This window comes from Spea bombifrons, chromosome 10, assembly GCF_027358695.1.
Source record: "Spea bombifrons isolate aSpeBom1 chromosome 10, aSpeBom1.2.pri, whole genome shotgun sequence".
In the NCBI taxonomy this organism is placed as follows: Eukaryota; Metazoa; Chordata; class Amphibia; order Anura; family Pelobatidae; genus Spea; species Spea bombifrons.
In genome coordinates, this window is record NC_071096.1 from 26663258 (window position 1) to 26685628 (window position 22371).

General features: G+C 41.1%; 1 protein-coding gene across 1 annotated transcript in view; it reads left to right on the top strand.

Annotated features, from left to right (window-relative positions):
- ZNF423 (zinc finger protein 423) overlaps positions 1–22371 on the top strand; it is a 124048-nt gene that overhangs the window by 25150 nt on the left and 76527 nt on the right. The window contains exon 3 of the mRNA XM_053449711.1: positions 5076–5264. Within this exon, the coding sequence (XP_053305686.1) occupies positions 5076–5264 (189 nt within the window). The remainder of the gene's footprint in view (positions 1–5075; positions 5265–22371) is intronic.

Consider the following 22371-nt stretch of genomic DNA (forward strand, 5'->3'; position numbering starts at 1 on the left):
TGTTATTGGCTACAGGGACTACAGCGAGGATGGGGTGGTCTAGGAGTAGATGGACCAACGCGCCACGTTCTAAGTATGACATATCTGAATTATGACCTATTAAGATTAGCTCAAGCCTAAACTTTTCAAACTTTACAATTTGTAACATGATATTGATGCCAATTGAGCACAAGAACACAGCCACTGTGTTTGCGAAAAGATGCATACATATTTGTCAGCCTCTAAAATGTACATAAGTAGTTGGGTGAGGTGGTGTTGGGTCGAGTTTTGGAAAGAAGGGAGTAGTGTGGACCCCAGCCATACTGTTTTAAACCCATAAGCCTCCTCGCTAGGTCTTTCTCTATGTGGTGGGTGAATCCACCTCAGCTCACAAGCTCAGCTTGTCTTGTCTTGTACCAGAGCCCAGATCACTCGCCTACATATTTACCATGCTGTATATAAATAAATACATATCCTATTGAGCTTGAATGGTTAAAAATCATAGAGATTGAGGCATTTAAATCCTGTGGTACTTAGTCTATATCAAGGTTAGTTTTTTTCTTTGTTTGTTTTTCCGGCTTGCAGAAAACATAGCAGCGGCTGAACACTTTTTCCTCATCGCTGACAACTTTTTGCTCACTTCTGTATATTACCAGGCTAATGCCTTTTTAATGTGCCTTTTATTCTAATGTGATTTATCTTAATTGTCTCAGTATAAAATGCTTAAGCATAAAAGTGAAGAGTTTTGGGGTCAGAAGGAAAAAAAAAATCTACTTTTAAGCGCTAATTATTATTTCTCATCCCTTTATCGCTTACAAACGAGCACACACGGGGAACTGCTTATCCAAAAGTGCACATCAACTAAATTAGGGTTAATTAGAAGCTCTCCCATATAGCGGATGCTTGATCAGCAAGAGAATGGCAAACAAATAAATCTAATTTCCCTTCTACGAAACTCTTTGCAAGCTTAATTACTATAACAACAACATTTTTCCTTTTCATTAGCGGAAGAGGGTCATTATTAATGCGGTGTAGTGGCTGGCCTTTCTAGCAGCCCGCTCCCACCTTTTACAGGTGCCTCTAGAGACACCCAGATATGAGAGCTCGCTACGTTCGTTCATCATATGCTGACGAGCCCAATTAAAACATTTTGATATTTTGTGTTTCGAAAGCTTCTCCCAATGTTTGCACAAAACACAAGGTTCTAATTAGATTAATTAAACGGGTATTATGTTAATGTTCAGCTTAACCCTTAATCGCCACATATGCCATCAATGATGTATGTAGGTTAGCAGACATAAAGAAGCAGAGCTTTTGGGACACACTTGGTTAGACTGTATAACAGCACAGGTCAAGGAACCAGCATACACACTATATAGTAATAATGTTTCTATACCCTTTCCAGAAAAAAATCTTTTACGGTAATATTGAAAAAAGTAGCCTCTTTTATCATTTATTAGGGGATGTTTAATTGTCATATGACACAAAAGCAGGTGCTAAACATCATGTTGGTGCGATTTGCAGTATCAAATCGTCATTGAGATTAGTTTTGGGGTAGAGTCTTAAAGCACTCATATATGTATGATGTAGCAAAAGAAGTGCTTAATAGTGTGTGATAGTGTTCTTTACAATGATCAAGATTTTGTGTAGACCACAGTTTTGTGAAGGTCGCACAAACTGGAATACAGGACCTTGTTCTAGGCTGAAGAGGTTGTGTGCAGATGGGGTGGTGGGATGTGCTGAGCAAGAACTGAATGCTTAGTTTGTTTTACATCATATATAGTGAAGAGGTGATTGAGTTAGTATGTGGTCTTGTATATACGGTAGTTGCATTATGGAAGGCTGAATGGCTGTATGTCGGGCTACGTGCGGAGTTCAAGTTGGCAACATGTTACAGTACTTTTTGGGAAACAGATGTTTTGTTTCATGGGTAGCTCTACCTTTTGTGGAATTACAAATCACATGTTTTGCCAAGTTTTTTCTCTCCTATTAAGCAGATGTCCTCTAATTCATGAACACTTCCACCTGAATATCTTCACCCAGTGCATTTTTTACTGCACGTCTTTGTCCAAATATATATATATCTAAAACATTTAACGACAGCTCCTTATGGAACAGAATAATTATTTTTTGTTCATTATTTGAAATATTACTGTGTTTGGTACAGATATACTTCATTTGTACAGATGGTCCGCAAAAATGTACTATGTACTATGACAAGCACATCCTTACTCTTCCTTTTTTAAGTCACTTTTAAGCTCTTGTTTTAAAAAAAATGTTACTTCTGATAAATCTTACAGACCCTGCTCCGTTCTCTGTCATCTTCAGACAGGCAATGAAGATTCAGACAGCAGGAGCATTAGGAGGTCGAGGGATGGTAACAACTCACAATTTTCATGTTTCAAGGATAGTCCTGTCCCACTGTTCTTAGAAGCACTGCTGTGGAAAGATCAATTTTATTAAGTTGTAAGGAAAACACCATTAAATGTGAGACTGAACAACTCATTTTGTTTTATATCGTTCCTACTGCTATGTGTATGAGTGCAATTCTTTTCTAGAAGACTGAGCAAATGCTTTCTGCACATGGATGTATTTATTTTCTTTTTTGAAATCGTTCCTATCCTCTTCCTTTTAGTTCAACACAAGATAATAAAGTACCATTAAATATATTTAAATAATATTGTTCCTGCTTATTCCTTTGCATCCAAGAACAACTTAATTCTCAGACTCGCATTGTAGGTTCTTGGTCAGGGTTTGCCTAAACACAAGCAACAATTGGCATGATCGTGAATGCTCAGGGTTGGACCTGAAGTCTCCAGGTGAAGACCTGTTTCCTTGGGACTCCTAGTCAGTTTCTTCTTTCACGGGGCAGGAGAGTGGCGTGAGGCCATGCCCATTATACACCCATGTTCTCCCTACTACCCTTCCCACTTTCCCTCCCCAGTTCCCTTACACTTAAGGCTGTCAGGTACTAAATCTGCCCCCATGAATGACTAGCCCCTGACATGTCAAGAAGCCACTTCTTCAGAAGGGAGCTCCAGGTGGAGTAGTTTGCAGGTATCACTCTTGGTGGGATTCACCTTGTCCAAACCTATGTTGTCAGAGCATCATGGGATAAGAAGGCTGCCAACCCCTGCTCCAAGTGCCTTGTTTAGTATAATGGAAACTATTTCCATATGGTTCATCTGAAACATTTACGCATTCTGCCACTAAAAGATGGTAGGGGCTGACATAGTAAGGGAATTTAAACATGCATGGGATAGGGATATGGCTCCTGAATCTAAGCGAAGACCAAGGACTGATTAAGGTTTAAGTCTTTATATCAGGAAAAACGGGCAAAGTAGATTTGCTGAATAGTTCTTATGTGGCATCAAATACTATGTTTCTATGTTTAGGGTGTTATGCGTATACCGGTCAAGCCTAAATTAGCCATAACATCTGATCTTATAGGAAAAAAACATCTCCTTCAGGATACAGAATAGCAAATAAAAACACCAAGCCCGCGCAGTCTGAGCGAGAACAATCTATTCACGAACAGACTTTATGTGTGTAGGCAATATCTCATTTTACAAAGAGGAATGGATCTATTTAATCCTAATTTTATAAACAACATTCTTGGATAAACCATAATATTAATTATTTGTCATATGCTGAAGTGTAAAGAAAGCTCACTATCTCTCTCTCTCTCTCTCTCTCTCTCTCTATCTATATATATTATTGGAATATCGACGACAGGTTGCACCGAACAGCTACATGGCGTTGTGCAAGTTTCCGCCCAGGAACATTAACGATAGAACTGAATGTGTGGATTAGGCATACTGTCACATACATCCATTCTAATTCTGCTTTGGTTCTTTGTCCTGTAAAATGTGTCTGAAGGCCCCGTCTGCCTTCTGCAGGCAGAATTGAATATTGTTTTTATATTATTCTATTGGTATTATTTTCACATTAAAAGGACATTCCATGTTCTGGCGTTTTGGTTTCCTCCTGACATCGAAATACATAACACAAGACAGCGCAGAGCGCAGCAATGTGTAGGAAAGCCAGGCCTAGGTTGCCTGGTAACTGTAGGCCATGTCTAATATACCACCTCCTGTACAGAGGCCGTCTGCTGGCTCTTGGGTACTGAAGTGGTTTCTCAGGGAATTATCTTGCTGGAAATGCGTTGGTTGATTAATATTTTTTTTTTATCCTCCATGTTCTGTCCTGTCATATCCTTCGTGATATGTTAACTAGCTGTATGCCACGTTCACTCGATAACCAGGTATTTAATTGACACGTGGATATCATTTATGGGCAGATACGAATGCTTTAATATGTCATCTTGGCCAGGCGTCTATAAAAAAGGATGTTAATGTTATATGCACACAAGCAAGAGGAGAACATTTCACAAACCCAGTCATGCTATGGATTTTTAGCATCATTAAATGCATTGAAATGTATATATTAATTAGTTATTGATTACTCTTTTTTTGAAATGAGTGTAATTGGTTGAATGTCATCGGGAGTTATGTATGAAAAGTGACCTCTGGTGCAAAGCTCGAAAAATAGATCCTTTCACGATAGCAACCATCGCAACAGTCCAATCAGCAAGAATGTTCCAGTTGCTATGACGATCTCTTTTCAAACTTTGGACCACAGTCACTTTTTATACCTAATGCCCATAAATTCACATAGTGGAAACTACCTGTTTTTAATATTTTGTTTTCATTGAAAATTAACCAAAGCTGCGTAATGTCTTATGAAACATCTTAATCAAACTACTCTATGTGATTGACTAGCCTGGTTTAACGTTTCATTAATATTTTTTTAATGACGCAATTCTGTCTTCTTGTTTATTTCCTAACTATTTTTCTGTGACCGAACGACGGTCTATGTGTAATGTCTTGATATCACAAGGGCAAGCTGATTAGTTTTTGTTCTTGGTTCAATGTTTTTGTTCCTTTATGTGCCTGCGCGGGGTTAATGTCTAGTCGGCTAATAAATGACTTTTTTTTTTCAAAGTAAGAGGAAATAGATAAAAAAAACCCCACAAAGTAATTATAGTGTTTTCTGAAAGAGGCCACTGTTACTGTATGTTCTTCCTGTGTCCACAGGTGGCCTGGGAAGGGAGGCAGAGAGAGAGGGACGAGGTTTGGAAGACGGTAACAGTGTGACCAGCCAGGAAGAGAGGATTGAGGAAGAGGAGCTGGAGGACGAGTCAATTTACACCTGCGATAACTGCCAGCAGGATTTTGATTCTTTGGCCGAGCTGACAGAGCACCGGACCCAGCAATGCCTCGGAGGTAATCCCAAACTAAGTTTGCAGGTCTGACAGGTGGTTAGCCAAGTAATTGGACAATGCATCGACAGGGGGTCTCAAAGCGAGAATAAAGAATTAATCATGTCATTTTTTTTTTTATAGTTAATGTCATTTTTATATCTCTGCTATATGTACACCATGTATGCTTGAAAACCCATTTACACTTTGTGTCCCACCACTTTTTTCTTAACCCATTAAGTTTAGAAAACTGACTCATAATTCTTGTTTTTACAAGAAAAGTTGGATAACAGTTCCAACACCCATAATCTCCAATGGTTTCCTGTTGTGGGTCCACCTTGAATGACTTTCTGGAAAAAAGTTCTACAGAGATCTGCTAAAGTTTAGGGGGTATAAGGGACAATGTCTCGATTGAGGACAACCCATGGTGATTCAGCTCTTGTGGACTACAATTCCCATCATCTTATTTTTTTCTTATCTTCCAGTTAGTTATACCTGGTTGCCAAATGTTTTGATTTTTCTATTCAGTCATGTAATTGAACAGCTAGTTCACTTCAACTCCATTGAAGAAAAACAGTTTCACTTGTCCTTTTGTAAGTCACTGTCTTAATGTTGTAATTCTGCAATTTAGCGATGCATAATATCTGTATATCCATATCTGACTTACCTCCTTTTAGTTCCAATGAGAATTAAAGTACTTTTGACACTTGTTGTTGTTATACAGAAATATCATGCATGAGTAAATGTCTTATACAGTCATCTAAAGCAAAACGGTCCTAGTTCACCAGATTTTGGTTCTTTACACTATTGTGAAGGCTTAGGCTGGCCACCCAACCACTAGTGTCCTGTCAACATTATGGTCTAATGCAAGCTGAGGAACACGTATGGTTCTCAAGCAGGGGTGTTATTATTATTATTATTTATTATTATTGTTATTATTTTATTTATATAGCTCCAGCAGATTCCATAGTAGTGATGTTAGAGTGAGAGCAACATTAAAAATATCAAAAACAAAAATAATCAAGATGAACTGGTGCAGAAAGGAAAATATGTCCCTGCTTAAGAGAGATTACATTCTATTAGGAAGTTGAGGTGGATTCAGGCTAAAGAAATTAAAGTAGGGGCAACAGAGAATATTTTTGGAGAGAGAGAAAACATTGAAGACTTGTACTTTAATGAAATGTAAGGCTTCAATGTACTATATAAATGCCATTCCTTTTTGCTTGACTGGCTTCAGGTTCATGCACTTACCTCTGTTAAATGTTTTTTGATTAGTATAATTAATCGTTGATTGGGTGGGCAATCCATCGTCAGGCAGGGAAATGCCTGGCTTTCCTTTAATGTCCGCGGTGCCACATTTGAATTTTACTAAGGAAAGCCTGCTTCAGCTTGCACGAGGTTAAATAGATTTACATCTTATGTTGACTGAAACTTGAATAAGTCCTTATTATGATGCATTGTTACCACTGGAGCTCAGCTACCATTATTGTGATTTTATGACTCTGACATATGCCGAGTTGCCACAATACAGAGCAATTGGTTCAGCTGAAGTTTACAAAGTAAGGTGACCCAAGAGGAAAACCTGCTTCACACACCTTAAACGAAGAGAAGCCTGTGCCGCCATTTAAGTACCGGCCCAAACGGCCTCCTGATCAATAGCAAGAATAATTGTGCTGATAATCCGAAAAACAGCATTGAAATAAAATACATCTAATGGCTTCCAATGGGATACTAAGAGCAGGTGAATCTTGCAGTATTCAGGCTTTGCAATGCTATTAATGCATCCTCCATAGAGCCACAAATATAGCCACTTCATGCTGTCCATTAGAAGACTCAGATATTGCTATACATTAGGTGTAATAGCGCAGCCTTACATTCAACCTTTTTTGTGCCATATTTCCATAGGGACTATCCTAAACTATATAGTTAAGGATATCCTTAAATATTGAGTCACGTTCCCTGATCACACAAGGCTAGTGGTGAGTGAAAGAAAGTTCATTGCCAGCACGCTACGGTAATTACTGCCCTTTTTGAAGAATACGAGAAGATGCACCAAACATAAAGTAAAAACGTATTTAAAAAAAGCTATTCTGCATTTTTCTTGGATTCCAGAGCGTTTTAATGTATGCTTGACCCCTTTCCCCTCATGCAGAAGTTGTGTATGGCCGAACACTTCTGCTGACATGATACATTTACAGCCGCTCAGCTCCAGTGCCGGCTCAGAGAACATTGCGGGGGTCTACACAGACCCCCTGCGCGCATATGTGGAAAGCCAATCAGTGGTGAGAATCATCAGGCTATGGAGTGTCAGGGAGCTGCAGCTTCTCCATAAGGTATTCTTTTTAGCCTTTTAAAGAATGCATATCAAGGTACTCATAATGTACCCTTTAAGTAGTTGGACAGCAGCTCTTCAGCAAACTCTCACTTATGTAAATAGACCCCTAAATTATCCATCTACAGAGTAGAACTTTGCATGCTACACACAACACGTAATATATATACGTGTCCTGGAAAAAAATAGCGGATGAATTTACCCTGTAGGTCAGATGGCTTGGAAAAAATAAATCTTTATCCCTTTTGGACCAAAGGGATTAAACGTTTTCCAAACTCTCCTGACCCCATCCTTTAGTGCATTTCTCTCCCTTTTGTAACGCGCAGGAAAGTTAATTACACACCTCACTTTTAGAATGATCGCTGTTCCGACCCCTTGGCCGTAATTATTGTTCTACCCAGGCTTCCCACAAAACATTTGTTTCGCTGTCCTGCAGAAAGTGACACATTGTGTCCCAAGGATTTTGGAAAACATTACCCCGCTGGGTCACCTAGAAAATATACTCCCCTCTGCACGCCGAGGCAAAGTAATACTTTTTTTTCAGAGCGTTAAAGTAGGCTGGCCCCCCTCAGAGCTTCTGATAGCGGAGGTAGGGCTGGCGTAATAATGACGGCTCTTAACGGTGACAGAGTCCTGACACAAGAAGCAATAACACGTCTGTGGTGCTGATAGCCGGGGGTGATAATAGGTTGAGTTGCCAGCCTCTGCTGGCCATAATAATTGGGCTTCTCTTTCTGTGACCCCTCTTGTGTTGGAAATACATTAATACTTTCGGTAACGTAACTGCCTATGATCTGGTTATTCGCAGAAAACAGCACGATAACCACATCTTTCTTCCTTTGCCTAAGTGATCTAGTGTAGCCTGACCTTAACTGCCACCAAGTGGATTACTTTTTCACTTTGTCTTCTAACGTGTGCATCTAACTGATGCTGGCCTATAACTCCCATGACGCTCAGTCACGGGCGGTAGGATGACTGTTACAAAGCCCCGCAGTATGTCTATCGGTCATTATGCTGTCAATAGACATAGGACGGCAGGTGGCCAGTTGTACGCCTTTCTTTATTCCTTAAATAATCCCCTGTGGGACCATGAAATCTAAACATTCTCTATATACTATTTTGACTTATATTTCCAGTAGCTAGGAAACTGTCCCAGGTACTTATCTCTTATTCTACCGTATCCTCCGAGACGCTGCAGGAATGGTTGTGTTATGTTATATTTTACACCCTCCTTGCGATATAGAACGTATTTTAGCTATTTGCTCATTTACTTGCTTTAGTTAACTCAGGGTTGTCCAAACCCAAACCATGAGGGTTTCTGATCAGACTTTTTTTTTTTTTTTTTACAATAGTTACTGATACACGAAGGTAATTTGATAATTGCATGATAATTAGAGTAAACTCTGGAATGGTAATGGCCCTCAAGGGCCACATTTGTTCAGCCCTAAGCTAATGAATGGGATGACATAGTGACTCCCTCCCTAGTACCTTCTAATCTGAAATGCAGTTTGCTTTTCTGGAAACCAACATTCACTGGATTCAGTAACCCTGCTGTGAAGGAGTAGTGGCTGCAGGGAAGGTTGTCCTAGGTATGATTGATTGTTGGCTGTGTATGGACTATCGTACGTTGGGTAGGAAGTTTTTATAGCATATTAGATCACATCATCACTGGTGCCTGAATATTTGTTTTAGCCCGACTTGCTGACATAATAGTAACTGTTCCTGTAATTGTCCATTTTTCTACCGCAAAGAAACCAAATAATCAATAATAATATAGGTTTGGTCATTTAGTGTTCCCATCAATGCTTTGGTTCCCTTTAATTGTCAAGGCATTCCCAGCTCAGGTCCCTTTAATATGCCCCATAGTACCCTACAACAAATTTGCTATCCGACAGTCACTGATTGTGTTAAGTTTGATCAGTAAGGGAGAGAAGTTCATTCCTGCTCTGCTAAGGAATCCACAAGAGAGGCTGATCTATAGAGAGCAATCTGTTGTTTAACCTTTTAGTGCCTGGGAGCTTCAGTGTCTTCTGCTTCTGACATGCTGGCAATCAGGTGGGGTAAATACCTTAATTGCGTGTTAATACTTTTCCCTCTCAATTGCAAAAGAATTGTTCATTCACCCCTATAGCGCTGCAGAGTCTTAACATAGAAGCTCTTTAAACACATGTTGGGTAAGTAAGACAAAACTACTCGTGGGATAGAAGAGGTAGGAATATAAGGATTAATTTGGGTCCTCCAAAATGAGACGTTTGCTATCTGTACGACACTTAACGTTACGTGCGATTTTCTGTGTTCATATTTGTGTGTTTAATGTGGTTTGTGCACAATGCTTGCCTTTTTTATTTAATATTTGTGCTGGTCTTTCGCTTTTATTTTTCCAGTAACTGCTAAGGGGGGGGTAAGCGCTTTTGTAATGTATCTGCTTGTCAACATGTAATCTGCCATATTTTTAAGATCAGGTCACTCTGACTCTTCTTCCCCTAATGCAGGCATGTCCAAAGTCCGGCCCGAGGGCCAATTGCGGCCCGCGTTCTGGACTGATAAGGCCCCCCAGATAAGCTGCCCAAATATAGATCTGTTTTTTTGATATTAAAGGCAGAGTGATTTAACACCTGTTTAGATTTGTCATCCAAGTCACAAAAAGAAAAGTATGCTGTTTTCAATAAACTTTGCATAAAATAGTTTATTTGCATTTAATTTTAATGGTTCAAAGAATGTCAGGCAAAATGGTCGGCCCTCGCACAGGTTCACTTCATCAAATTTGGCTCTCTTCGACAAAAGTTTGGTGCATGCCTGCCCTAATGTCTCTCTTTTGTAGGCGCTCCGAATGTTTAGTTTGGGTAATTGAAAAGTTACAATAGTACGTTTATAAACAGAATGATGTATGTTACATTTTGTAAGTAAAATGTTTTGGGTTATGTAAATGGCTACCATTTGGTTGCATAGTCATATTACAAGTCTTCGGCCCTTTAATTTATTAAGTGGTGTGCATAAGAATGAAGGGATATCATATGTACTTCAATACTTATATCTAAGAGGTCTTTTTAAATGTTCATGTAATGTATGGGGTGCAGAGTTCCTTTGTATGCATTTGCCCTTTCATCGCCTCCTAGTTATTTGTCAGCAGGAGATGTGTTTGGCTGAACACGTTTCGTGACTTGTGATATACTTACGGTTAGGTGGCTCCAGTTCGGTGAACGCGGTAAAAGAGGGAGGTCCAATGAGACCACCTGTGTGCATGTATTGAAAGTGTTCCCATTCATTTCAGTGGGAGTGCTTTCCTGCCAATGATCAGTGGTGTGAATGTTGGACCATTGGGGGAGCATGAGCTGCGGCTTGTAGCTTTTTTTTCAGATGTGAAGAATGCATATTAAAGTATTATAAAGTTCAGGGGGCTCCCCTGAACCCTCTTCTGCAGGGTTACCCAACTTTTTGGGGGGACTGCAGTCCTGTACGGACCTCGGCCCTTTTTTACATGTACCGAAGCAGTAAACGTTATACACAACCGAGAAGTGTGCTGGAATTACGTTGAAAACATGTTGCGACTTTTTAACTTGGGTACCCCTCCCGTATCGGATGCCTAATGTACCCCTGTTTTTGTCCTCCGCATCCAATGAGTTAATTAAATGACTACACTTTTTTGTTTAAACTGCAGCTGGACGGATACTTAAACAGCAGGGAAGGGAAATCCCTCGGTCGCAGATAGAGCTTCTGGATCAGTTTGCATTAGGGAAGCAAGTATGTCTGGAGCGAGCAGATAACTAGGAATGGACTTGGTCACTGTGCTGGATGCAAGAATTTAGTCTATCGAGACTAGCCCACCTAGCCCATTAATCCCGTGAATCCGTGGGGCACTAACACTCCCACCCCCCATTGCTTGAACTGACGATGCTTGCCTTGAGGACACAAAATGTCAGCATGGTGAACCACGTAATGGGGTCTAGTGGAAAATGGAAGGTGAATGTAGCTTCTTGTCTTTGTCCATAGATTGAGGTGCCGTGTTTGTTTAATTAATGGTTTTTCATAAATGGCATGCTGTTTTACTGCTCTGGACGTAATTTTACACTAATTTCAGATAATATTTTATATAACCGCTGTGAGTAGAATTCCTTGGCCTTGTTTGGTTTCACGGGGGTTAATCGTTGCTCCTATAAGATAAGATGAATTCCTCGAGTGTGGATACACCTTTTATTCTCTGCGTATAACAAGCCTCTTCTGTGTAGATACACGATAAACCTGGCTGCAGTTAATAGAACGCAGTATCTCCCGACCATCTCTGGATACAACATCTCACTCTGCAAAGTAGCTCTGTTATCAACGCTCTGATGTTCCAGGCGCCGAAATCTCCCCGGCCTTAAAAATAACACTGCTTTATTGCAGTTATTTGTTTCCCTGTACAAGTAATAGAAGTGTGATTTGTGGTTGAAGCTTGCCAAAAAAAAAAAATACAGAAAAATAATTCTGAAATATCCAGGCTTGTGAAGAAAGAGGCTCATATAAACCTAGACGAGGAGAGCCCTTCTGCACTCTGTCCCCTATCTGTTTTCTCCCAGTAAGCGATATAAAGGTGTCTTCTCACCCCTCTGTCACTGAAAAGGTTAACGCTCTCTTTTAGTTATAATCTGGGCAGAAGACCCCAGCAATGCAATAAATTGTCTCTTCTTTTGGTCCCAGCCTTACACCTTTACTATATCCCCAAGCTTTTCCAGTGTAAGGGATACAATGTTCTTTACTAAAATTTAACTTACTCTTTTTTGCCGTCTTTATAATACATTTAGATTACCTCCATACATTGCCCAATGCATGAATCCCAATATGTTAGGCTGAAATGCTGTAAAAGGACCCCCTCCTCCCATCTCCTGAGGGACCCTGCGTGTCTCTGAATCATTATGTATCGGCGGTGCCAATGTTTGATCGGCAGTATTGAGGCATGGGAAGAGTTAACATGTTAATTCTTTGCAGCCCATGATCACGGTGTTGCCCTCCTTCTTTAAAACCTTGTGGAATAATATATGAAGCCTGTTCCGTAACCCCCCTTTTTTTTCCCCCATGGATGTTAGAAATACTCCCGGCCACTTTTTATAGCCTCCCTTTGTCTGCACGCACGCAGGCTGACGTGGGGGTCTCGCCGAATGCGCAGCTTTTAAGTATTTATCTGTCCTAGAAATGAGAGCATCCACGCCCTGGGTGTCTGGGTGTCCCATGGGAGGTTGGGGGGCTCCTGGCCAGCCTCCCTCAGCTCTCCGAGCTACAAATACATTTCCATCCTTTCGCTATCCCCCCCTCACCCCTCTCTCCGTCACCTAGGCAGCTAATTCCTTTGTGCCCCCTTCTCCTTATTAAAGCCACAGATCACTTTTCTGAGCTTACTGCTGTCAGGCCTTCAGACGGAGGGTCCGGATGGACTAAGCAGTGGCTTCAATATTTAAATACGTCTGTCTTAGGAGACATATCGATATTTATTTTTCTTTTTTGTAATAGCCTCGTAGGTCACTGATATAGTTTAAGGCCGGCTCATGATCAGATTTACAAAGGTTAAAACCTAACCTTATCTTCTAGACAAGTGTTCTATGTGTCCTACTAAATGACTATGCTTGCTGGTATCCCATGCCCACGGGGTTCTCTGCAAGCACATTACTCCTTATTACTGCATGAAAAACACCTTTTTTTTTCTTGTTTTTTTTCCCCCGCTAGGAGTAAGGAAATCGAGCGTCTTTTCACTGCGAGGAAGTGGAATTTATTTGTTATTTTAATCCAGTTTATCTTGAATGATTATATTTAGTATTTATATAATTATCTTGATTATTTTTAGTACCTAAAATAAAAGACGCACTCCCTATTGGTCTTTATCTCTAAATCATCATAGATTATAATCTAGATACAACAAAGAGAGCTAATGAGATGCAACAAATCCTGCCCCTTAAATTGCCTACAGTTTGCTGCATGATTAGAAAAATGTTAAGTGTTCTGCTGTGATAAGATAACAAATCCAGAATGCTGAAACGGTTCCTGTTTCTGTGATTACTATTTATTTTTAAATGCAATGGTCTATTTTCCAGTGAAGACGTTGCTTAATGTATAATCATAATATTGGATTTAGTTCAACATACTTTTGCCATTTTTGTAAGAAAAAGGTGTCTAGCCGTTGGAATCCCTACGTCCTTTTGTGTGACAGAGGGTTATACCCACAATGTCTCCCTGCTATTTTTTCAGAGAAGGTTAATTATCCCCCATTTAAAACGTATCATTATAATTGTTCATTACCGCACGCACACTCATACACACGCTCACACTCATCGGGGCATCGTGTACTTTTCTGCATGTTGGTGATTGAAATTAGGAACATTTTATAGGTTAAGAGTGGAAAAGATGCTACAGACTGGCCATAGGACTGAAGGGTTAATGACATATCCCCCCCCCCTGCTTTCTTAGTCTCCCTCCCTTGTTCCTTCGTCTCAGATCCGATCTGTGCATCTTAGCAGCCAGATACAGTCTCCTTCAGATTCCTTCAGTAAAGCCCTTGGCACTGACACAAGTGCGGTCCCAGCTGCTCCCACATCCCCCTTCCAGGGCAGCTTGGCTTGTTTAAAGGTTGGGGGAGGGCAAGTCTGTGATTTGTGGAAAATGTGTTTGCTTTAGGGATGCCGTCTCCTATTCTCTCTCTCTCTGACACCTCCATTTCTTTTGTTCCTGCGAACCTCTAAACCTGTCACCACTTGTATACCATAGCCTTCTCTCCTTCTCCCCGTTTCTCCTTCTCTCCTTCTCTCCGTTTCTCCTTCTCTCCGTTTCTCCTTCTCTCCGTTTCTCCTTCTCTCATTTTTTCTTCCCCTCACGCTTTCCTTCTTTTGTCATTCCATCCCTTGCCTTCCCTCACCTTCTTGTTTTCGTCCTCCATCAATCCTTCTCTCCTCGTGCCCCTTGCTGCCTTTCCGCTCTCCGTTCTCTCTCTGCTCTCCCTCTCTCCCCGTAATGAAATATGGATGGTACTAGTCCCTGTGTTTGGAGACAGGCTGGCAGAGAGCAGGGTGTCTCTCTAGGCCCTGCCTTGTGCATGCACCTAAACACTTCACTGAGCAATCTGTCAACATGTCAGCAACACATGTTTTGTAAAAAGCTTCCAGTGGGAGTAATGACTCCCACCAGGACTCCGAAAATGCTTTGAATTCAGCAGATTTCTATTGCAGGGATCCCCTGGGGTCCCTTTTACAATGCCTACATTTCAGAAATTTGAGCCACAGAACCCTGGGGCTTTCCTTTCATAATGCCTGAAAATGTAGGGTTATATTGTTGGATGTCCCCATGGGTTCTTTATTAATACCTGAATTCTGAAGAACTGGAAATTACCCAGAGCACGGCAGGGTCCCAGATACACACCAGGAAGAGGAGGAAAACTCTGCGGGGAGATTTTCTCTTTTTCTCTCTTCCCTTCATGCAAGACTGAAAGAGAAGAATTTGCCAAAGGACAAAATAGAGTATGTTTTTGAGCTGGCTCCTGAAACGTGTATCGTTTAAAGAAAAAAAAAAAGAGGGAAAGAAAAACGAAGGCCAAAAATACACGGCGCAATTTATCTGTTTATATGTCCTTTCCGAGGGCCGGGGATTATTCCCTTTAATCGCTCCGCTAGCAGACTGTTTGTATTTGAAGAAATATGTGATGCGTGCTTAGAGATGCCGCATCTCCCTGTGTCCAAAAATGTGCAGCAAATGATTGTACTGATTTTTTTTTTTATTATTAACCCCTTTCCTGCCGAGGGCAGCTAAAAGGGCCAGGGCGCGTCTAGCGGCCTCTCAACGCGGAACTTGAAAGCTGCTTGGAATCAAAGGTAACATTGCCGTTCAATTTTCCATTATTAGACTGCTGTGTTCTCTACTGCTCCGGGATCAATGCACCATCCTGTCTCCATTCCACGTGAGATATCAGAGACCGCAGTATAGATTGGGTTTATTCCCGAGAGTCTGCCATTGTTCTGTTTTGGAGGAAGCCAGCAAAACGAAATCGACATGGCACCTTTTTCCTACGTGAAAGGATCCTTCAAGAACCAATTCTAGACCTTCACCGATTTGCTGCGGTTCATAGCGCAGCGGAATGTTTCGGCTGCACGAGAGTCTTGGCTATTCTAATTAATAAAACTATTATTTGTTAATAAGCCTTGACGTTCTCTGCAGCGTCTGCCGATAGGCGCTCCCAAGAAACAAAACGCTTACTTGGGTAACATTTATTCTACGACTCGTTTTACACAAACAGTTGAGTTGTTGTGAGGATAATTGTTGTCTTCTCTACAAAGTATCGTTCCTGCCCAATATTGAGAGAACGCACAAAAAAAGGAAAGTACAACCATTAACCCTTCTTTTTCCATAGGGTGTATCACTTGGACTAAATCTATAAATTAGTGTGTGATGATACCGTAGCGTCTAAAATTAAGAAGGGTCTGGGTTCTTGAAGGTATTTCTTATGTAGTGTATGTAGGAGCTGGGATGGAGACCACAGATTGATCCTTGAATGGTCTGGAATTACTTGTTTCGCAAAAGTGGAAGCAACTTTTTTTTATTCCCTGTTATTGCGTTACCGTAAGAAAGTTATAACTGGTATCTGCTGGAGATTGTTGTTGTTCTCCTAATAAATAGAACAAGGATGAGAATTCAAGATCAGACACCATAACATAAGTTATGAGTTAAACCTCAAGAACTTCTCATTTATTTTATTCCTATTGGTGAAGAAATAGAGATGAAGAATTACAAGTAAAGTGAATGCCGACATATGGGGCACCTGAAGATAGAGCTTGAATGATGTTTTCAGCCTTAAATTCAGATAAATGAGGTTTCAGGCATGGCGTAGTGTCCGGAGACACAAAGGGCTGTCTGAGCGTTCCTTTTTTTTTATGTGGCGTGTTTTTGGATATATGTGTGTGTATATATTATGTTATCACTTTTTCTTCTGCGCAGCCAGTTAAGCTGTTTTTAAGGTTGTTTTTTTTTAAATATATAAAGAACTCCCCTGGTTCGACGCCATCTCCCTTGCCTCGCCATGCTTTCTGGCTGCTTGTCTGAAGTGCGTGGGGGGGGGGGGGTGTACTTTTTAACAACCCATTTGGTAGAATCCACCCAAGTATATAAGGAAGTAACGAAAAACAGATGTGGGCCCTGCACAAAGCATCATATGTATACATATAAGCGTGCGTGTGTGTGTACGCATGTATACATGCGTGAAGGGAACAACTAAGAAAACGCTATACCCGCCAACGATATCGACACGTATAGATTTGTACGGGGGCAAACGTATGTGCTGATATATTTAGTCTCTCCAAAGCCTCTGTGCCGCATAATGCCCTTTCTAGAATGTGCTTTCCTTTATTAGAGTTGCAGCTCGGCTCAGTGTGTGTTCCCTCGGGGGGTCAGGCCAGCCGCTGGCAGTCTCTCTCAGACACCCAATTACCCCTGACGTCACCGCCGTCTCTCCTGCCTCCCTTGGGTGCTTGCGTTTTTTTTCCCTTTCTTTCTTTGTAACTATAATAGTAGACCAGCTAAGTGCCTGTTATTTGCTTGGCAGAAGATTTGATTGCGTCTTGGGCTGGATACTAAATCCAAAAACTATGTAAAAATGTCAATAGGTGAGTGCACATTGATTTCATTCCGTCACTGTGATAGCCGAACCCTTTGGGATACGAGCCCGGGAAAGGATTTTACACGTAAGATAATATAACAGAAAATTACTGGAGCTTCTCTGCGTCTCCTGCGGAATTCTTAAGGGCTTGCGAAGTTTCCGTAGAATCAACAAATGCTTTATTAATCTGAATCTGTGGTTTTGTTCTCTCTCTGGTCTAGAAACAACTGCCGGGTATTTGATGACCGAGGAAGGAGTTGGCAAGGGGAGGGTAGGTGGGTGGTGGGACTTGGTACGTACTGGGACAACCATTGCTGAGTAATGAACTCCCAGTGGATTGCGGGAGTAACGCAGCCCTGTTTCCAGGGATTGCTGTGCAGACACTTGGCTGGTAGCCCTGCCAGGCCGAAGTCTGCGTGAGCAGATAAAATGGAAGGGCTGAAAGGCTGCGCGGGCCAATGCTGACTGGGAGCAAGTGATAAGGACCGCAGCACGAAGAGAGCGGCGTCCGCGCGTCCCAGCCAGAAAAATTCCGCAGAATAAACTTTAACGTAACCGATTTGGGGGACAGAAGGGAAAGCTGGAACACAAGATAATGGTAATTGATTGAATCAAAGTAGAAGAGCAGGATTGTTCTCCGGAGCAATTATTTTTCCTTCTAATTTTCAGCCCAAATGTCCTAGGAGTTCAGGTTGCTCGGCGCGCATCCTGCAACAGCCGATAAAAATGCTAGGGCCCTGCTTTCGGGCACAGCGGTTCACACGGGGAGAAGTAAAAACAATGAGAAATCAGGAATATAAATAATGAAAGGTTAGGGAGTTTTGACTTGTATCTGATACGACGACATGTTATGATGTTCGGGCTTACTCCGTTCTTTCGGTGCTCTGTCGTGGTCCTGTTTGCTCTTCCCGATCACGGTGTGCGATGGGGAATACTTAAAAGTGACTGTGCTTGTAAATATTTGTACCCGTTAAATGATAAGATTTTTTATTCTTAAATTTCTCTTTCCCTTCCCTTCCTTTGGCTGCCGAGGGATGCTGAGCTACTTTTCCATGTGTTTTTGACTCTGATCACTTTTTTGCACAACCTGTAGATTGTACTACCAGTGATTTAATAGTTAAAATGAATAATAATGGTTATATGTGTGGTTATTATTATATAATAGTTACAACTTAATGAACAGCCAATGTCCTCTTCTTATTTAGTATCAGAGGTTTCTGTCATATCTACCCCACCGACTTTTGTTGAGATCTTTGCCCGTGTGACTGGAATGAAGAAAAAAAAAATATAGATTTTTGATTTCTTCCTAATCTATGTTGCTCAGAGAATGCCATTCAGGGGGCCAATTCCTGATGTTTTAGCAAACTACGTTAACATCCTGTGATGCCTGGATTGCTGTTGTAATATAATCAATTTTAACACTTGATACATTTTAATTGCCCGGCAGATTACCCCCGCTTCTCATTTTATCTACCTGTACATGCACCCACTGTATTTAATCAAAATCTTTGCCATTTGTCTAATACTGCATCAACAGAAGGCGAACATTTACTCTGCTGAAGAGGTAAGCAAAGAGAGTAGGGTATAAGCAGATAGAGAGGGGGCATGAAAAGGCGGGTAAGGGGTAAAACGGCATGCGAGGTATCTAACAGGCACTTTTTAGAGTCTGTAATTGGATCTTTTGTTGATGTAGTAATCCAGCACAGACCAATGGAATGCAGCGTCTTTGCCGCCACCATGTTGTTTTCGTCAGCGTGCCAGGATATAATTTCAGTCCTCCACGATTGATAAAGCTGTGTTACAGAACTCAGCACACAGTGATGTACAGGCCACGTGCGCATTTGTGTGTGTATGGTGTGGCGTGGGTCTTCTGACCTCCTCATACAGCTGCTGGCCACCAGTAGCTTTCTGATCATGGCACCAAATCCAGTCCTGGCGATTATATTTATATATCCGCTTGTAAATGTAAACTCACCGCTAGATGTTTGCTTTGTGTGCGGCTTTGGATACTGTGGCTTGTGGACCTTCTAGTGAAATTGTAACGTTTGATTTTACTGTTTACTTTGCTATGCCAGAAGGACCTCCGCTTCCGCACATCCTGCCCTAATTGTAAATGAAGCTCAGGGTGAACGTTCGATGCTACATAATGTCGTTCTCATAAAGACGAAAAGATACAATGTCAGAATTTATGATATCTAAATCCGTGTTCCTGTTATCTCTTTACGTCATACAAAACACAGCTTTTGAGTCAATTTAGTATGTGCCGGTAGAATGGAACGTACATGATTCAAATGCCGGGCTGTGGGCCTTGGTGTTCTAGGTAATTAGCAGCAAAATTCCTGTGTGAGTTGTAATACCATTAAAAAAAATCCCTACTTTAGGTTTGCAGTTCTAAATGATTTCCCCATCAAATAAATGCGCAGTTAATAGCGCTTTTATTTATCCAAATTATTTGACCATAAATGGATTTTATGGTTTGCAATTAGCTTCGTACATAGATGTTGTACATTTGTCCCTAAGAGCATGGAGTACAAAATTCCACCTGTTTTGTTGAATTTTTTCATTCTATTGGATTGTTAAGGAAATAAAACTATTCACTTTTCTTCTTCATTTCAGCCAAGTACGAGAATCCGTTTCCTTGCATACACTGCTTATGTTGCCACAAGGGATTCTGGGTAGTGGTGGAAGAACATCATGATGGGTTGGTTTCATAGGTCATCTGTAATGATAATTTATTATCAATTATATATTGTGTCTTTAGGCATTCTTTGGGACATGCCAATGTGGAATGGATGAGCTTGGTTTTGAAAGGTTTACAGGCCGCAATGTTGTGTTTTGATCCCAGCACTACAGTCTACAAAAAAATATATATATACATTTTGTTAGTGCTGTATCAATAGAGATGCCTAATCTATAGAGAAACATTTTAGCGCTGCACTGACTATTGAAATGTGATAACCCTGAGACAAACTTGCTTTTAGTTGCCCTATGCTGGACTTCATTTTTCGTACTCAAACAGGATTTAAATGGCCTACTGTGGACATTTGAATACTAGTCTGCAATATCTCCCCATAGTGCTCTTTGCCTATAAAAAAAATCTAGGGGATGTTTTGATGTCTCCTCATCCTTCTGATTAAGTCTTTTCTCTGGGAAGAAAGATTTATTCTGTAGCTGTGGTGCATAAACAGCTTGGCTAAGGTTTGATGTGCTGCTTCACGGATCTGGGCCCTTATATGCATTTGAAAGTGCTTCCCTCCCCCCATATATATAATATTATATATTTTATATATATATATATTTTTTTCTGCCTTCATCTAGGGAATCTTGCAAACAAAGAGCAGCCGCAGGTAGCCAGATTTCTCCATCCCAAAGCAGCACCCGGGGCAGTGCCTGCAGCAGTCCTGCTAAGCTTGACTAAGCTGCTGCCAGCGCTGGTCCTTCTGTAGGCTGGAGCAAGCTCAGAGAATGCTCAAGGAGCATGCACGGCATGGGAACCAATGTTTGTTGTTTTTCTTTCTGTGGAGGCTCAGACGATGAAATCTGATAACAGGTTTATTGCCAGAAGAGCCCTATAAAACATGGATTTTCAAAACAATAGATAGAGTATATGGGTTACATGATGTAATGATTAATCCGTTGTCACCTACCAACTCCGGTACTTGGTGGCGCAAACTTGGGCAGTGGGTTTGGTGGCACTGTGAAGCACTGGAGCATTTCAGGAAGGTAATTTATTTAATATGCATTCTTCATTGGTTGAGGAGTATGGGACATAATTCTGTCTCTTTAAGTTTATGCAATCTTTATAGGCGATTTGAGATAACTAGCCTGAATTGTGTTACTATGTACACTAAATGGAAGGTATAGCTGTTCATTACACCCAAAGCTCTACTTCAGACGATTCACAGAATTATACAGACACTTGAATTAATTGGGACATTAATTAATAATTGGTTTTGAAAATATATTGGCTCTTTACGTGGGGCAGAAAATGTAGTAGGCTCAACAAACAAACCCTTTAGTGTATTATAGGAGCCACATGAAAATGTCATAGTATCTAGAGTGACCTTACATGTCTGGATGCTATCCTAATTATAGCATTTTAATATTACGCAAAATAGGGTAACTCTTGTTTCCTTACTGCCTTTCCATGTTCCCTTGTGATGCAGGCCAGGGTGCGCAACGCTTTTGCGACTCCTTCTGGCAATAAAATAGATATTTTTTTTTAGAAAGAAGATAAATTAGAGCCGACATGAATGTTTGCCACTGAACGAGGCCTGCAGGAGAATCCTCTGGCCTTGAAAGCTCCACTTTTTATTTATTTTTATTACATCTCCCTTCTCTTGCTCCGCATGACATGGTGGTTGCGGATGGTAATTAAAGGACCCCCCAGATTCCCGTTTTCAGCGCCGGGTTCTTTGATGTGCATCTTGTCGGACAGATCCAGTCATTGTTCCTGATTTTCTTTCTCTCTAACCCCCCTGCCAGCCCCTTTGAAGTGAGCGAGCTGGCCTTTAATACCCAAATACAATATGGGCAGGATAATAGGACGCTCCTTGCCTTACACATCTCTGGTATAATGGTTTGCTGCTTACACAGTGAGGGGGAAGGTGTATAGCCCGCTCCACCTTGGATATCGTGGATTTTTTTTTCGCAATTCTTCTGTCCACAGTCACAGGATGCATGTTTTACATTTTGAAAAGAAAATATTATATTTGTCGGAGAATGGTGTGTGTGTGATTGTTATATGGCCAACAGAGCTGCCTTACAGCCAGGATAACACCCAACAAACGACGTTTGGTATATCCAACAAAATGTAGGGATGGTTGTTACTAGTTGTCTTGTGCCACATGACAACTACTAACAACCATCCCTACAAAAAATATGAATGTTAAAAAATGTATGCTTACCAGAGTAGGTAAAACCTCAGCTTCTAATGGGTTCTCCAGTGGTCCACCAACGAAGAATGAATATTGAAGTATTTCCAAGTGTAGTGCCAGGCAGAAGGAAACTATCGGTGATCTCCATCGAGCAGTCTAATCAATTTGCTCCATACTATTCCACCCTATTACTTGACCAGCAGCTATAGGCCTAGTCGGCCTAGCCCAGATTACTCTGCGTAGGAGATTTGTTCACCCGAAGGCATCTACTGCACACTTAGGAGCAGGGGGTCTAGGAAAGAGGGGAATGCGTACC